The sequence below is a fragment of the Ochotona curzoniae genome, unplaced genomic scaffold (genome assembly GCF_017591425.1).
Source record: "Ochotona curzoniae isolate NIBS_2020 unplaced genomic scaffold, NIBS_Ocur_1.0 scaffold_2453, whole genome shotgun sequence".
Classification (NCBI taxonomy): Eukaryota; Metazoa; Chordata; class Mammalia; order Lagomorpha; family Ochotonidae; genus Ochotona; species Ochotona curzoniae.
The window spans coordinates 8,600,251-8,613,886 of NW_024467094.1; the positions used below are offsets into that span (position 1 = coordinate 8,600,251).

Sequence of the window (13,636 nt, forward strand, 5' to 3'; positions counted from 1 at the left end):
GGCCAAGAGTAAGGATTGTTATCTCACAAACTTTGGAGAAGACAGGGTGGGGGGATGTGCCCTATTTACCCCATGAGAAGACTTGGAAAGTGACACTGCTATCATTAGGGTGGTTTGTCAACAGATGTAGAAGTAAACCGATGGACCGGTGAGGCAGAGTGGTGAGCCCAGAGATAGAGCTGCCCTCAGGACGTGGGCACTCGACCCACGGGAGGTGTTACAGGGCGGTGGGGGAGGAATGGCTTGTTTCACACGTTTTCAAACTGACGGGTTACAGCCACGGGAGCAAGTGGCATTGGCTTTCTATTTAATACACAAGAATTAATTTCAGTGACTTAAGAACCCCAGGCTGAAAAGTAAACCTTTGAAACTTTCAGATACTAAAAAAGAGAGTACTTGTTGGTGTACAGAAAGTTTCTTAAGTAGGACAGATACAGTGACTATAAAAGGAAAATTGACAAATTTGGACACATTAGAAAATAAAACTTGCTAGGTGTTAAGATACTGTGTGAAGATACCTGGGGACTCACAGTGACAGAGTTCACATCCCAAACAAATATAATGGTCAAGTTCATAAACGACAGAGGGAAAAAAAACCAGGTGAATGGTATGAATAGCGGTTTCCTAAAGCAGCTGTGCAGCTGTGGTCGAGACAGGGAAATGAAAATGAAAGCGGGCTTCTGGTTTACCTTAACCTAGTTGTAAGCCTCTGCAAGTGTGTCACGTTGGCCCACCGTGGGAGTGAGCTGGGCTTGGCAGTCTCAGCGGCTGCGGTGACCTCGGGCCGTGCTGCCTCCCTCCGTGCTCACCGGGGTAGGTGGTGATCCCATCTGGGTTCTTTGGAACAAGTAGCTTTCGGTGTTTTCTCCCCCCTCTCTTTAACACGTGTTTTTGACTTCGGTTGTTGTGGGCGTGCGTATCCGAGGAAACTGAAATACTATGCCACCCTGCCGCCACCATCTTCCCCGAGTTCTGCTCAGTACTGGACGTTACCTTCATGGCAGAGTGGAATTTGGTTCTCGAAAGTGAGAGTTGGTTGAGTGAGTGGTTATTTGCTGCCAGTTCCTGGCTGCCCTCCTGAAGCTGTCCCCCCTTTGTCAGCCGGGGAAGGTGCCTCCATGGTAAGCACGCAGCCGCGCTCGCCCAGTGTCTTCTGATTGGCTGCCAGCCCGCAGTTAAGCAGCCGATAGCAACTGCCAGACTCATTGGAGTCTGTGACTAGTGTTGTATAAGGACCGAGCAGTAAGGATAACTTGATAGAAGATGAAAAGACATCAGAATGGCTTTCAATATGAAATTTAGGCCAAGCGCTCTGGCCTAGCAGCTAAAGTCCTCACCTTGCATATGCCCAGGGTCCCATATGGGCCCTGGTTCTAATCTTGGTAACTTTACTTCCCATCCAGCTCCCTGCTTGTGGCCTGGGAAGGCAGTGGAGGACAGCCCAGAGCCTTGGGAGACCTGGAAGAGGCTTTGGGCTCCTGGCTTCAAGTTGGCTCAGCTCTGGCCATTGTGGTCACTTGGGGAGTGAACCAGTGGACGGAAAATGTTTCCGTCTTTCTCTCTTCCTCTCTGTATACCTGACTTTTCAATTAAAAGGAAATTGGACATTTAAAAATTAGACATTAATGGGCCCAGCACGGTGGTGTAGTGGTTAAGGTCCTCGCCTTGCACACCCAGGATCCCATATGGGCGCTGGTTCTAATCCCGGCAGCCCCGCTTCCCATCCAACTCCCTGACTGTGGCCCGGGAAAGCAGTCGAGAACGGCCCGAAGCTTTGGGACCCTGCACCCGCGTGGGAGACCCGGAAGAGGCTCCTGGCTTCCCGTCGCACTCACTTGGGGAGTGAATCATTGGACGGAAGATCTTCCTCTCTGTCTCTCCTCTCTGTATATCTGCCTTTCCAATAAAAATAAAATCTTTTTAAAAAATTTTAAAAAATTAGACAACTATTTGAAAAATTCTAGGTAAAGTTTAAAATGGACAATTTATATGCCAGGATAAAAGAAGTCATTCTATAGTCATTTGCTGGGAAATGGTTGTATTTTTTATTATGACTGTAAATATTTCAAATATTGGACTTGATTTTTTTAGATATTAGACTTGGTTAATATTCTGAGTATTATAGTTGATCAATAATATATAACAGTTTAATGTTCTACACTGGACTTTCAAGTTTGTGTAGTTGCAAAATAAGACAAAATACTATTTTTCCCACCATGATTTCCTCTTTTAATTTCCATGGGTACATATATTGAAAATGTCTCCTTTATTTATAACAAAGGCATTTGTAAGTCAAGGAAAAGCAAACTTATAAAGAGTATGGTACCAGTTTGGGGCTAGAAATTACAGCTGTTTTTAAAAAGCCAAATTTGTTTGGTGTTACTAAGTGTGCGGTATAACAAGCATATAGGAATGTTGCTCTTGAAATGTAAATTGGAACTACCTTTTTGAAAAGCATTAAGTGGAATTTTTTAAAGATTTATTTATTTGATGTCACAGTTCTAGAGAAAGGGGGAGACATCTCCCATCGCCTGGTTCCCTTCCAAGATGGTTACAAGCACCAGGGCCAGGCCCGGCTAAAGCCAGGAGCCAGGACCGTTTTGCAGGTCTCCCACGTGGCTGGGGCGTGTAGCTCTCGGGCCTGCCTGCATTGTGTTGTAGCAAGTAAGGGCACTGTGTGTGAACCCTGCATTCCTTATGGGCACCAGGTCCTGGTTCGTGTCCTGGCTGTCCTGTTAATCCATCTCCCTTCTAATGGCCTGGGAAAGGTGGGCAAAGACGGCCCAAGTGCTTGGGCCCCGCCATCCGTGTGGGAGACCTGGGAAAAGCTCTTGGTTTAGGGAACCAGTATATGAAAGGTCCCTCTCCTCTCCCTCCCTCTCTGTGTGTTTCTAGCTTCCAAAATAAATAGGTCATTTAAAAAAATTATGTAAATAACAATTTAAGTGAAAATCAGTGGGCTTGTTTTCAGAGTACGCCAAGTACTGTTATTCCTAAATTAGTGCAGAAAATGTCAATTTAACAGGCTTGTATCTTCTTTCAGGTGAAAGAACTGAATCACTATCTCGAAGCTGAGAAGTCGTGTAGGACCGATCTAGAGATGTATGTAGCTGTTTTGAATACTCAGAAGTCTGTGCTGCAGGAGGACGCTGAGAAACTGCGCAAAGAATTGCACGAAGGTAAACACCTGCTCTGTGTCTCTTAACTCGGTCTTCAGGAGAGCAGCAGAAGTGGCTCTGATACTGACCACTGCAGAAGCAAGCCCTAGGATGCTGGCGCAATGTTGCCGATGTAGTTAAAGCTTTGTGGGTGGTTAGGATGTTCCCGGGAAAAGCTGGGGCTGTGAGCATTATCAGAGATACTCGGAGAGCTAGTGGCTTCTCTTTGTACTGCGGTGTGAGTAAGCACTTCACAAGGCATGAGTTCTAGCCAGAAAGATAAAATTGGGAACTTCTAATTAGACTGCTCTTATCCCCAAGCCCCGTTGTGTCAGTGGGCGTTACAAATAAAAAAATACAAATAGGATCCAGAGGACAGTGTAGGCTGCAGCCCTGAGGAATGTCCTGTTTTTAAGGGCGGTTGTGACTTTGCTCACCTGGTGCAGGTCGAGATCTCCACGTCTGCCTTCGGTTCTTACAGTGATTTCTGGGTACTTGGGGTTTTAAACCCTTCTAAGTCGTGGATTCCTTTGGTAACTTTGTGAAGCGTTCTCAGAATAATGAATTTGATACACAGAATGCATACAATTACAAAAGAAACTAATATTATCAAAGCCATGAAAATATTTAGTCCTGAGATAGAGTAATGAGCAGGCTATTTCTGTAATATATTCCATAACAGGATCCAGCAGCAGGTGTAATAGCTCTAATTTTAAAGTACCTGCTGGGCATAAATGAGGCAGTAAGATTCCTGCGTCAGCTGTAATGAAATCTGAAAGAATCTGTGACATCTATTGGTGACAAAGTCATAGGAACTATTTTATTACTGCAGTTCATCGCAGGAAAATGATAAACTGTAGTTGGAGGATAATAAAAACACTTTTTTCTCATTCAGATGTGAAGACCTCTTGATGTCTTGCTTGTGGCAGGTTTGGTGATAGTCCTACGATGAATACTATGTACCGAATACTGCAGAAAATATAAACTAAATAATTCAGATCTGTACATTGAGTTATGTTTCAGTGGAAATTTGGAGTGATAAATCCGTAGAATTATTTTATGGCATGTTGTAAAAGTAGTAAGCTAAACTTCAAGTGGCTCTTTGGCCCTCAAGGTCGGTTTTCAAATGTGCTGTTGCCATCACAATATACCCATGGTGTCAGTGGAAACAGAATAAATGTTTAAATCGTGTGTCTGTGTCTGACAGAAATAATGTAAATCATTATGACTGTTAAATCTTGGAAAAAGTATCTGATTGATGAAAATAAGGAACCTGCTGAAGTTAATTCCCATACTGGGACACACACAAAAAAAAGTCTTTAAATTAAAGTAAAAGAAAAATTGAACAGGAGCTTAAAAGTTTAAACTGGGGGAGGGGGGGGGGATTAGTTGGGTGACCACATTGGTACAGTTAAGTTCTGTAGGTGTTCGAATACAACATTACTGGCAGGAAAGGGTGGTGTGTTATTTCTGTTCTAAGTACAGATGGGTTTCTTCCTCCTGAGTGAAACATTGAAAGGTGGGTAAGTACTTTTCAGGTAGTCAGGCCATTTGCACGTGATGCATTAGGCTGAGGAGGTGTAAGTTCGGCAAGCCAGCACATTTCCAGTGCAGGAGGCAAGGAGGCAGGATGGGAGACCGGTGCCCTGGGCGTCGGCCGGAATGCTGGCTTATCATATGAGCAGTAAGGAGTCTTTGAAAAACATTGTTTTTCTACTCTTAAATAACAGGTTTATGAAGCATACTCCCCGTGCCAAGTTCACCCTTCTCAATTACATAAATCACTTGTTTTGTTTTGTTTTAATGCATTCACAAAATTATGCACTGTCACCATCATCTAATTCCGAGACATTTTTTGCTGCCTCACAAAGAGGCCCTGGACTCATTTGTATTGTTTGTAGGAATTGTCCTACCCCGAGCACCTGACCATCAGAAAGTTTGCTATAAGATTTGCCTGCCTATTTTAAACCAATGAGAGATATCAGTTTTTTGTGTTGGGAAGTTCCGTTTAATGGTGTGTGCACAACAGAATAGGGAGGACGCGGCTGAGGGCAGGAGCAAGGAGCTCCTGATGCAGTCATCTGAGTCCTCAGGGCTGCTCAAGGCTGGAGCCACAGGGAAGGGCTCATCGCACGGTCGGCAGATTGCAGGCTCTGTCGGAGCTGTGTTGGACAGGGGAAGGGTAAGACGTGCAAGTCGTTACCTAGAGTAGGCGAGTGGCTAGATGGTGCCGCCTCCCTTTCCAGTAACTGTTGGCTGAGCCGCTGCGTATCAACAATGCACACATTTCGTTTAGTCTGAGTGACTGAAAACCAGCTGGACCCAAGGAGGATTCTGGGGAGACAAGTGTAGCGTGATATGTGAACAAGAAATAGGCATGGTTGCTTGCCTTGGGCTCTGAGGGCAGTGCTTCTCCAAGTGCATCCCTAGGCACTCACTACCCGAGTTGAGGTTTTTTTCTTTATGTTAAACAAATTTTGGAAATGCTTTTATTATGTGTCACCTGCATTCACATAATTAAGACCCTGAGATGCAAATCATGTGGTTAAAAAAAAATCTTAAAAAATTCTGTTTAACTGAGGGTAACTAAACCTTGGAGCCCACAGAAGTCTCTGTCTAGTATGCTCTTATGTTCTTAGGAACACACTTTGGGAGACTTTGTTTAGAGAGATGGTGTGGGGTTGGATCCATATTCAACCACAAACTGTGGGGCAGGGGCAGAATTCCAGACTGACGCGATAACCATTGGCTGGACCTGATCTAGTAGCCATTTTCTGAAGAAATTGCCTACCATTAAAATTCAGTGTTTCTGATTGGGGGATTCCTAAACAGTTTGCCATCTGTTGGAACAAGAGCGACAGCAACATAACCAGTTAAAACATACGTGGCAGAAGGCCAATGACCAGTTTCTGGAATCTCAGCGTTTGCTGATGAGAGACATGCAGCGGATGGAGATCGTGCTGACTTCGGAACAGCTCCGCCAAGTGGAAGAACTGAAGAAGAAAGATCAGGTGAATGGCAAATCCAGGGCTTAATTGCTTTGTCAATGATATCCCTCACACACATGATTGCATTAGCTTGCCTGTGTTAGAGATTGAAGCCAAGACCGGACAATGGGTGCCATCCTAGAAAAAGTAACATCTGGGCCAGTGCCATTCTGTAGTGGGCTGGCCCTCCACCAGTGGTGCTGGCATCCCATATGGGCACCAGTTTGAGTCCTGGTGTGCCTGGGAAAGCAGCAGAGAATGGCCCAAGTGGGAGAGACCGAGGGAGCTCCTGGCTTCAGACTGGTCCAGCTCCAACTGTTGTGGCCATTTGCCATCTCTCTCCTTTCTCTGTAATTTTGCCTTTCAGACAAAATTTTAAAAAATAAATCTTTTAAAAATATGGTGCCCATAGTAACAAAGGCAGCAGAGAGCAGCACAGCCTTATAATTAAAAAAAAAATTAAAAGAAAGAAAAAGTAACAGCTGCATTTGATGGATTTTGTGTTGCAGCGTTAGAAATGGCCTTGTGGGGCAAGGGCACCGATCTTCAGCGAGAACAGGGTGCGGCAGTGCACGGTCCTGGCAAGAACTTCCCCCGTGCTGGCCAGTCGTGCCAGGGTTCCCAAGCTGTGTCAGTCCAGGCCAAGTCTGTGGTGACCTTGTTTTAAAATCCTCGTTGGAAGGTGACAGGATAGTGGTGGAGAGGCCGTACAGTGTGAAAAGACAGGTGTCCAGAGTGTTGAATACCCAAGATCCTTTTTATCTTTGAAAAAAATCATTAAAGTTACCCAAGTAATCTACACATGCATTCTCATTACAAATTTTTTTGTTGTTGTTGTTTTAAATGCAAAGTGAAACGATCTTGTGAATGTGAAGTGGTCAAGAGAAAATCTTTGGCATTTCTCACATTCCCCCATCCCAGAAGCAAGTTCTGTAGGGAGTTTTTAGGACCAGCTCTGTGTGTTCATGTGTGAGTTTAGGGGTTCTGTTTCCCCATGATACCAGTATCAAAGTGTGGGCATTGATGCTATCATATATTCCCCCGTAAGTGTCGTCCTGGGTGTATTTCCATCAGAGTCCTGTCTCGTTAACTGGCGTGGGTGTACCGGGAGTGATCTAACCTTTCTCCTGTTGACAGTCTGCACGTCCCCCGAGGCTGAGTCAGCTCAAGCAGTGTTGCGGCTCGCTGTCTTGTGCCACGTTGTGTATGAGTGCATGTAATCCCTTATGAGAGCTGCCTAAATGGGTTCACTGCTTTTCTAGGTATTTTAGGATATATGTTTACTATGGGACATAGGTTAGATCTGATGTTTCCTAAGGGTGTTTTTTGGGTTTTTTTTTTTTTTTGGTCTGGTAACTCATTCACCTTGTAGTAGAAACCGTTAAGGATTTAGATAGCAATGTACAGCTCTTAACCTGCCTTTCTTGCTTCCCCTGAAGACAGTCTAAACTGAACTGAGATGGTCATTTAGGGCGTTTATTAATGCTTACCAAGGTCTTACTCTGTGCAAATGTTGCACTAAAACTATACATCTAAAGCTTTATCGCAAGTGCTTCTCAAAGACAGAACTCAGTGTGTGAGGTGAAGACTATGGTACCGCCTGCATGAGAGAGGGAATAGATCTGCAGATTGGGGTAACCCCCAATTTCAGAGTGTAACCCTTCATCACCATCCTTGGCCCCAGGTCTCTGACTTCTCATGCACTCACCCACTTTGTTACCTTGAGTCACTTGGCCTTCCTTCATGGGCCTGCCCTTCCAGGCCTCTGTCATTGATGCGTGGCTTCCTTCTGTTTGTCTGCTGTCACTCAGCTCATCGAACTGATTTCTCATCATCTGACTAAGTGTTACGTTTTTTAGACACCCCCGCCCCCCCCCCCCGCTTGGGATTCTCAAATGCAATCAATGATTGTTTCTCTCCTATATAGAGCCTTTTGTATCTGTTGAGTAATTTAAAAGGCTTATGGAAGGTTGAATTAAAAAATAAGTTTATTTTATGCGTGTTTTGTTTGTTTGGTAAATCTGGGCCTAATAGGATTTAAAAATGCAGAGGAAATGGATATTGTGAAAAATACTATACATGAATTTCGAATCGTTTTTGCTGGAGCTGGTATTTGCTGTAGTGGTTGAGGTGCCCAGCCAGATGTCATGGGGCATTTGGGGAGTGAGCTAACAGGTGGATGATACCTGTCTTTATGCCTTTAGAAAATTGTGAATGCAGAAAAACTTTTGTACAAAAATAAACTTCAAGAAAATAATTTAGCTATGAGGACATAGAGCTCCCATCTGGTATTTTATTTCCTGATTGCCTGAAATGGACTGGGCTGGACCTGAGCTGGGAGCCAGAAGTGCCAGCCTTGCAGCCCACGTGGGTGCCAGGAGCCTGATCACTGGGCCTTTCTCAGGATCAGCATTAGCAGGAAGCTGGCCTAGAGCTAGAGACAGACCCAGCAGACTCCAGGATAGGATGAACACCCACTTCCCCACATGTGATGCGTTTTAACTGGTTCTTTCACAACCTTTTGAAGTACCTTCAACCTGCGTTGTAATTGTGTGTTTCTCCTCTTTACTGTTCTGTAGCACATTGAAAATATTGGACTACTCTTTAAGTGGATTATTACATCAACTTTAACAATACCTTTTGTCTTTCATATAAATGTATACATGTTTCTAGTGGATGTGTAATGTCATAGTGAATTACTCCTGTTTTTTTCCTGCAACGGAGTGTCCTATGTAAGTTTTCCTTTCTTGTATCATTTGATGGAGGAGAAGAGCATGGATTGCTTTATTTTGTTGAATCTGTTTTGACATTGTCTGCTTTTCTTAGAAACCACTTCTTTAACAGACCAGGATTTCTGTTTGTGTTTTTATTATTAAAATATTTTTGTTCAGAAACCCTTGGCTGTGATTGCAAAACAGGTAGGCCGAGGTGTCAGTTTCGCAGCCCCAGTTACTGTCTTCTGTGGTTAGAGAACACGTGGGCCATTCAGTATAGATGACCTGGGTAACATTTCTGGTTTTTTCTTTCTAACTTCTAGGAAGATGATGAACAGCAAAGACTTAATAAGGGAAAGGATCACAACAAACCAGACGCTGAAGAAGAAGTGAAAGTACCAGTAGTGTGTGCTTTAGCTCAGGAAGACCCTTCCGCGCAGTTCCCCAATGAAGAGGTATGGTGGCTGTGGTGGCCAGGACTGAACTGTGTCTCTGTCATTGACTTTCATGTGCTGCTCAGTTACCGTGTTCCCATGGGCAGTGCTTGGCTGCTGGTGAAGATCAGAGAAAATGACAGTGTTGATTTGCAGAGTTTTTTGGGGGGAGGAGGCATTGTAAGTAGCAATATTTGAAACCTGTTTCATTTGCCAATATATCCCTTTTCCAGAGTTCCAGAGTTTGTTACAGTAAAACTCTAAATATTGTCTGTAAAATTTTGTAGATGTGAATAAATGTTGGTATCACTTTCAGCTTTTTGTTTATAAAAGAAATGATCGAAGTGGTTTGATACTTGGCTCTCCACTTTATATATATGCATTTTAGCCAATATTAGGTTGTAAGCCCTGAGAACAGTGGGGAAGGTTCAGCAGGTTGCCAGCAGGCATGGTAGAACATGTCAGGAATCGGGGACGGAGTAGAGAGGTCTGGAGGTGCAGAGTCAGGGGCTCCATTGTGGCCTCACCTCTCACTGCCGTGTGATAAGAGCCTGCTGCCTGGGTGAGTGTCTTCAGCCTGCTGCACTCCATTTTTCCATAGCAACGTTGTCTTTCTTTTCTCACCTCCTTTTCCTGCCCTCCTTCCCCCTTTCCTTCTTCCTCTCTCGTGTTTTTTAAAAAATATTTATTTGAAAGGCAGAGTAGTAATAATAGAGAGTAAGAGACATGATCTTCCATCTGCTGGTTCATTCTCCACATAGCTGCAATGGGCAGGGTTGGGTCAGGCAGAGACCGACAGCCAGGATGCTCCGTTAGCCACTGCTTCCCAGATGCATCAACAGGGAGCTGGATTGGAAGCAGTATGTCCTGGACTCAAATTGGCACTCTGGTTTGGGATATTAACTTACTCAGCTACAGCACTGGCCCCACATTTATTTCATTTTTTTTTTTTTTCTTTTTCCTGAAGGCTTATTTGAAAGTCAGAGTTAACACAGAGAGAGGGAGAGACACAGAGAAACCTTCTATCCATTGGTTCACTCCCCAAAAGATCACAGCTTCTAGGCTGAAGCCAAGAGTCAGAAGTTCCTTCTAGATCTCTCACATGGGTGCAGGGGCCCAAGCCCTTAGGCCATCCTCTGCTGCTTTCCCAGATGCCTTAGCAGGGAGCTGGATTGGAAGTGGAACAGCTGAGTATTGAACTGGAATCTGGATGCTGGTGCCACAAGTGGTGGCTTAATTTGCTATGCCATAGTCCTGTCACCAACCTCCCTCCTCCCCAGTTAATTTTCTTTAGGTTTATTGTTTATTCGAAAGGCAGATTTTGCACAGTTGAGAAATAGAGAAGGTCTTCCCTTGCTGGCTCACTCCGCAGATTGCTGCAACAGTCAGAGCTGAGCTGGTATGAAGTAAGGAGCCAGGAGCTTTGAGCCTCTTCTCGGTTTCCCGCGTGGGTATAGAGTCGCAAGGATGTGGGCCATCCTCTGATACTTTTCCAAGCCACAAACGGAGCTGAATGGGAAGTGGAGCAGCTGAGACGCCAACCTGCACCTATATAGGGTGCTGGCACCACAAGGTGGAGGATTAATCTGTTGAGCCATTGTGCTGGGGCACACACACACACTGAAGTTGACTCCTGTTAGCTCTTAAAGTCCAAATTCCTCAGACAGTTGAGGCCCTGCATGATCTGGATTCTCTTGTAGCCACATGTATCATTGTCTTGTGCTACTCTTTGCATCTTGTTTGTTGTTCCCATCGTCTGAGATGCTTATCTTGCTCTGCCCTTCTGAGTGTTAGACCCCTTCTGCTCATCCTTCAAAAACTCGTAACTGCCCCTAGAAAAAACCTGAGATGCCTGGCTTGGCACACAAGAGCCTTGCCACAAGTGGCTCTTCTGGCCTCGCTGGCCTTGTTCCCTCCCCATGGCTGAACCTTTCTGCTGACCGTCCGGCGCACTTGCCTTGTCTGTGCCGTCTCTGCTGTTGAGAACTTTGAACTCCCCTCCCACCACCTGCTCTCCCAGCCTGGTGAGTGTCACTTCAACTGAATAAAGGTCTTGCCTTTCCAAACATATCATGTTTCTGTTTAGTTTGCAGATTTACCCTGAGCCATGTATAATCTGCTTCCTGGTGACTCTGTTGTTGGTTTGGCATTTAAAATCCCTTTTTAGGGAGGTGTTTGGTACAATGACTCAGTTGCCAGTGGAGACAACTGCATTCCATTTTGGAGTGCTTGGGTTCTGGTCCTGGCAGAACTTCTGATCCAGCTTCCTGCTAACATATACTTGGGGTGTCAGACCACGGCTCAAGTCTTTGGGTTCCCTGATAACCCATAAGGGGAGGTTTGCATTGGATTGGATTCCTGGCTTCTGGCCCGAGTCTAGTTCAACTCTGGTTGGTGAGGCCATCTGGGGAGTGAATTAAGTAGATGGAAGATACTCCTGTCTCTTTGGCTTCCAAATCAGAAGCAAATTATAAAATTTTGGGGTTTTTATGTTTATTTTTTTAAAGATTTATTTTATTTTTATTGGAAAGTCAGATATACAGAGAGGAAGATCTTCCATCCACCAATTCATTGCCCAAGCGGCCGCAATGGCTGGAGCTGAGCCGATCTGAAACCAGGAGCCTCTTTTGGGTCTCCTGTATGGGTACAGGTCCCGAGGCCATGTGCTGTCCTTGACTGCTTTCCCAGGCCACAAGCAGGGAACTGAATGGGAAGTGGAGCCACCAGGACATTAACTAGCACCCATATGGGATCCCAGTGCATGCAAGACAAGGACTTTAGCCACTAAAATTTTGAACTATTAAAAATCCCAGTAGATGCTGCAAACTATGACGTGGTTATTTTGTACATTCTTTGTTTTTGACTCACTGAGCAGCACTTGGCTCACTTCTGTACATTTTTCTCTAACGGCCTCCCAGGAAAATGTCTCAATCTTTGGGTACTGCCAAGTGTTGCATATTTTTTGCATCACTCAGTCATCTACACAGGAATGTTTCAAAAGCAGGAAAACAGGGAAGGGACATAATTTACAATGAAGTATTTTTTCTTATTTTTTTTTTAGCAGATCCAGATAACATATTTGTATGTCATTAGTTTTAACATTTTAAATATCTTCTAGACTCTCAGCTTTGTTATTTTGCAGCTTAGATTTGAAAAGGAAAAATTGAACAAGATGGGTAGATTATCCTGCCGTCTGGAGGAAACGACAACTAACGTTCTGGGCAGCGTCTCCTTCGTGTTTCCATTATCCGTTCCAAAGATAGCATGTCTTTTCTGTTTATACTTTTAAAACATAGTCATGTTATAACTGTATGATTTGTGTGTGTGTGTGTGTGTGTATCATCTCCCTTACCCTTTAGTAGATTTTAAAATCTTGGCACATCATTAAATGTTTCTCCCCAAATTTAATATTTACTGTCAAGGTTTTAGTGTGTGAATATGCCATAGTTGCTTTAGCCAATTTTTTACTAACTGATTGGTTCCTGGGATTTGATTTCTAAAGGAAACAGTGATGACGACTTGGATAAGAGGGTGCTTTGGGGAACAAAGTTGACGTTGCGGTTCCTCTGGGAGCTGTCTCCACAGTGCTACACCACGCAGGACCTGGTCTGACTAGGCCCGGGCTGCTCAGGAGGCAGAAGCAGGAGCCGGAGGAAGCCCTGACAGGCTGCAGCTTCAGTGCAGTTTCTGTGAGAACAGTAGGAGGTCAGGGACACCATTCCGAACAGGTTAGTTGGAGTCATTCCAGCCGGTTGGAGTTGCAAAGCCCCTGCTTGGCCTCAGTGCGTGTGTGTGAGGCAGACAAGGTCCATGTCCGAGTGATGCTTACCACGGGTGCCGGTCATTTCCAGCCTTCGCGAGCACTGGGAGGCCCAGTCACACTCCCCAGCCAGCAAGGCCCAGGACAGGTCAGCAGCACGCGACATAGGGGATGAGAGACAGGGTTAACACTGAGGCTGATAGGATGAAATGTCTCCTTACCTAGTACCATAATGCTACTGTATGTAACTTTCCCTCGTTGAAACATCCTCATAGCTGCGTCTGAGTACGTTCTTAGTTGTAAGGAATGGCTGGATTTTAAGGAAGTAGTCTTGAGTCCTATTTCAGACACATGGTATTCACTTGCACTTCCCCTAGAAGTATGTGTCTTACGTTATTGCCAATAGACTACTCTGTTTTTGGAAATATTCCTCACAGTTCTTCTGCCCCTGATAACTTCCCTCGTGTGTGTCCTTGCAGAACCTTAGGTGAGACTGTAGGCTTGAGATTCCTCTGTAGGCTGGTGGAGTGGTTCCTTCCTCCAGGCTTGACTGGGAACTTCTCTAGGGACTTTGGCCATATGA

General features: G+C 44.7%; 1 protein-coding gene across 2 annotated transcripts in view; it reads left to right on the plus strand.

The window, feature by feature from the left end:
- RABEP1 (rabaptin, RAB GTPase binding effector protein 1) overlaps nucleotides 1–13,636 on the plus strand; it is an 81,506-nt gene that overhangs the window by 43,441 nt on the left and 24,429 nt on the right. The window contains exons 6-8 of one of the 2 annotated variants that reach the window (XM_041001464.1): nucleotides 3,044–3,179; nucleotides 5,991–6,169; nucleotides 9,183–9,314. In XM_041001464.1, coding sequence (XP_040857398.1) covers nucleotides 3,044–3,179; nucleotides 5,991–6,169; nucleotides 9,183–9,314 — 447 coding nt within the window. The remainder of the gene's footprint in view (nucleotides 1–3,043; nucleotides 3,180–5,990; nucleotides 6,170–9,182; nucleotides 9,315–13,636) is intronic. The other variant, XM_041001465.1, reaches the window with a different exon arrangement.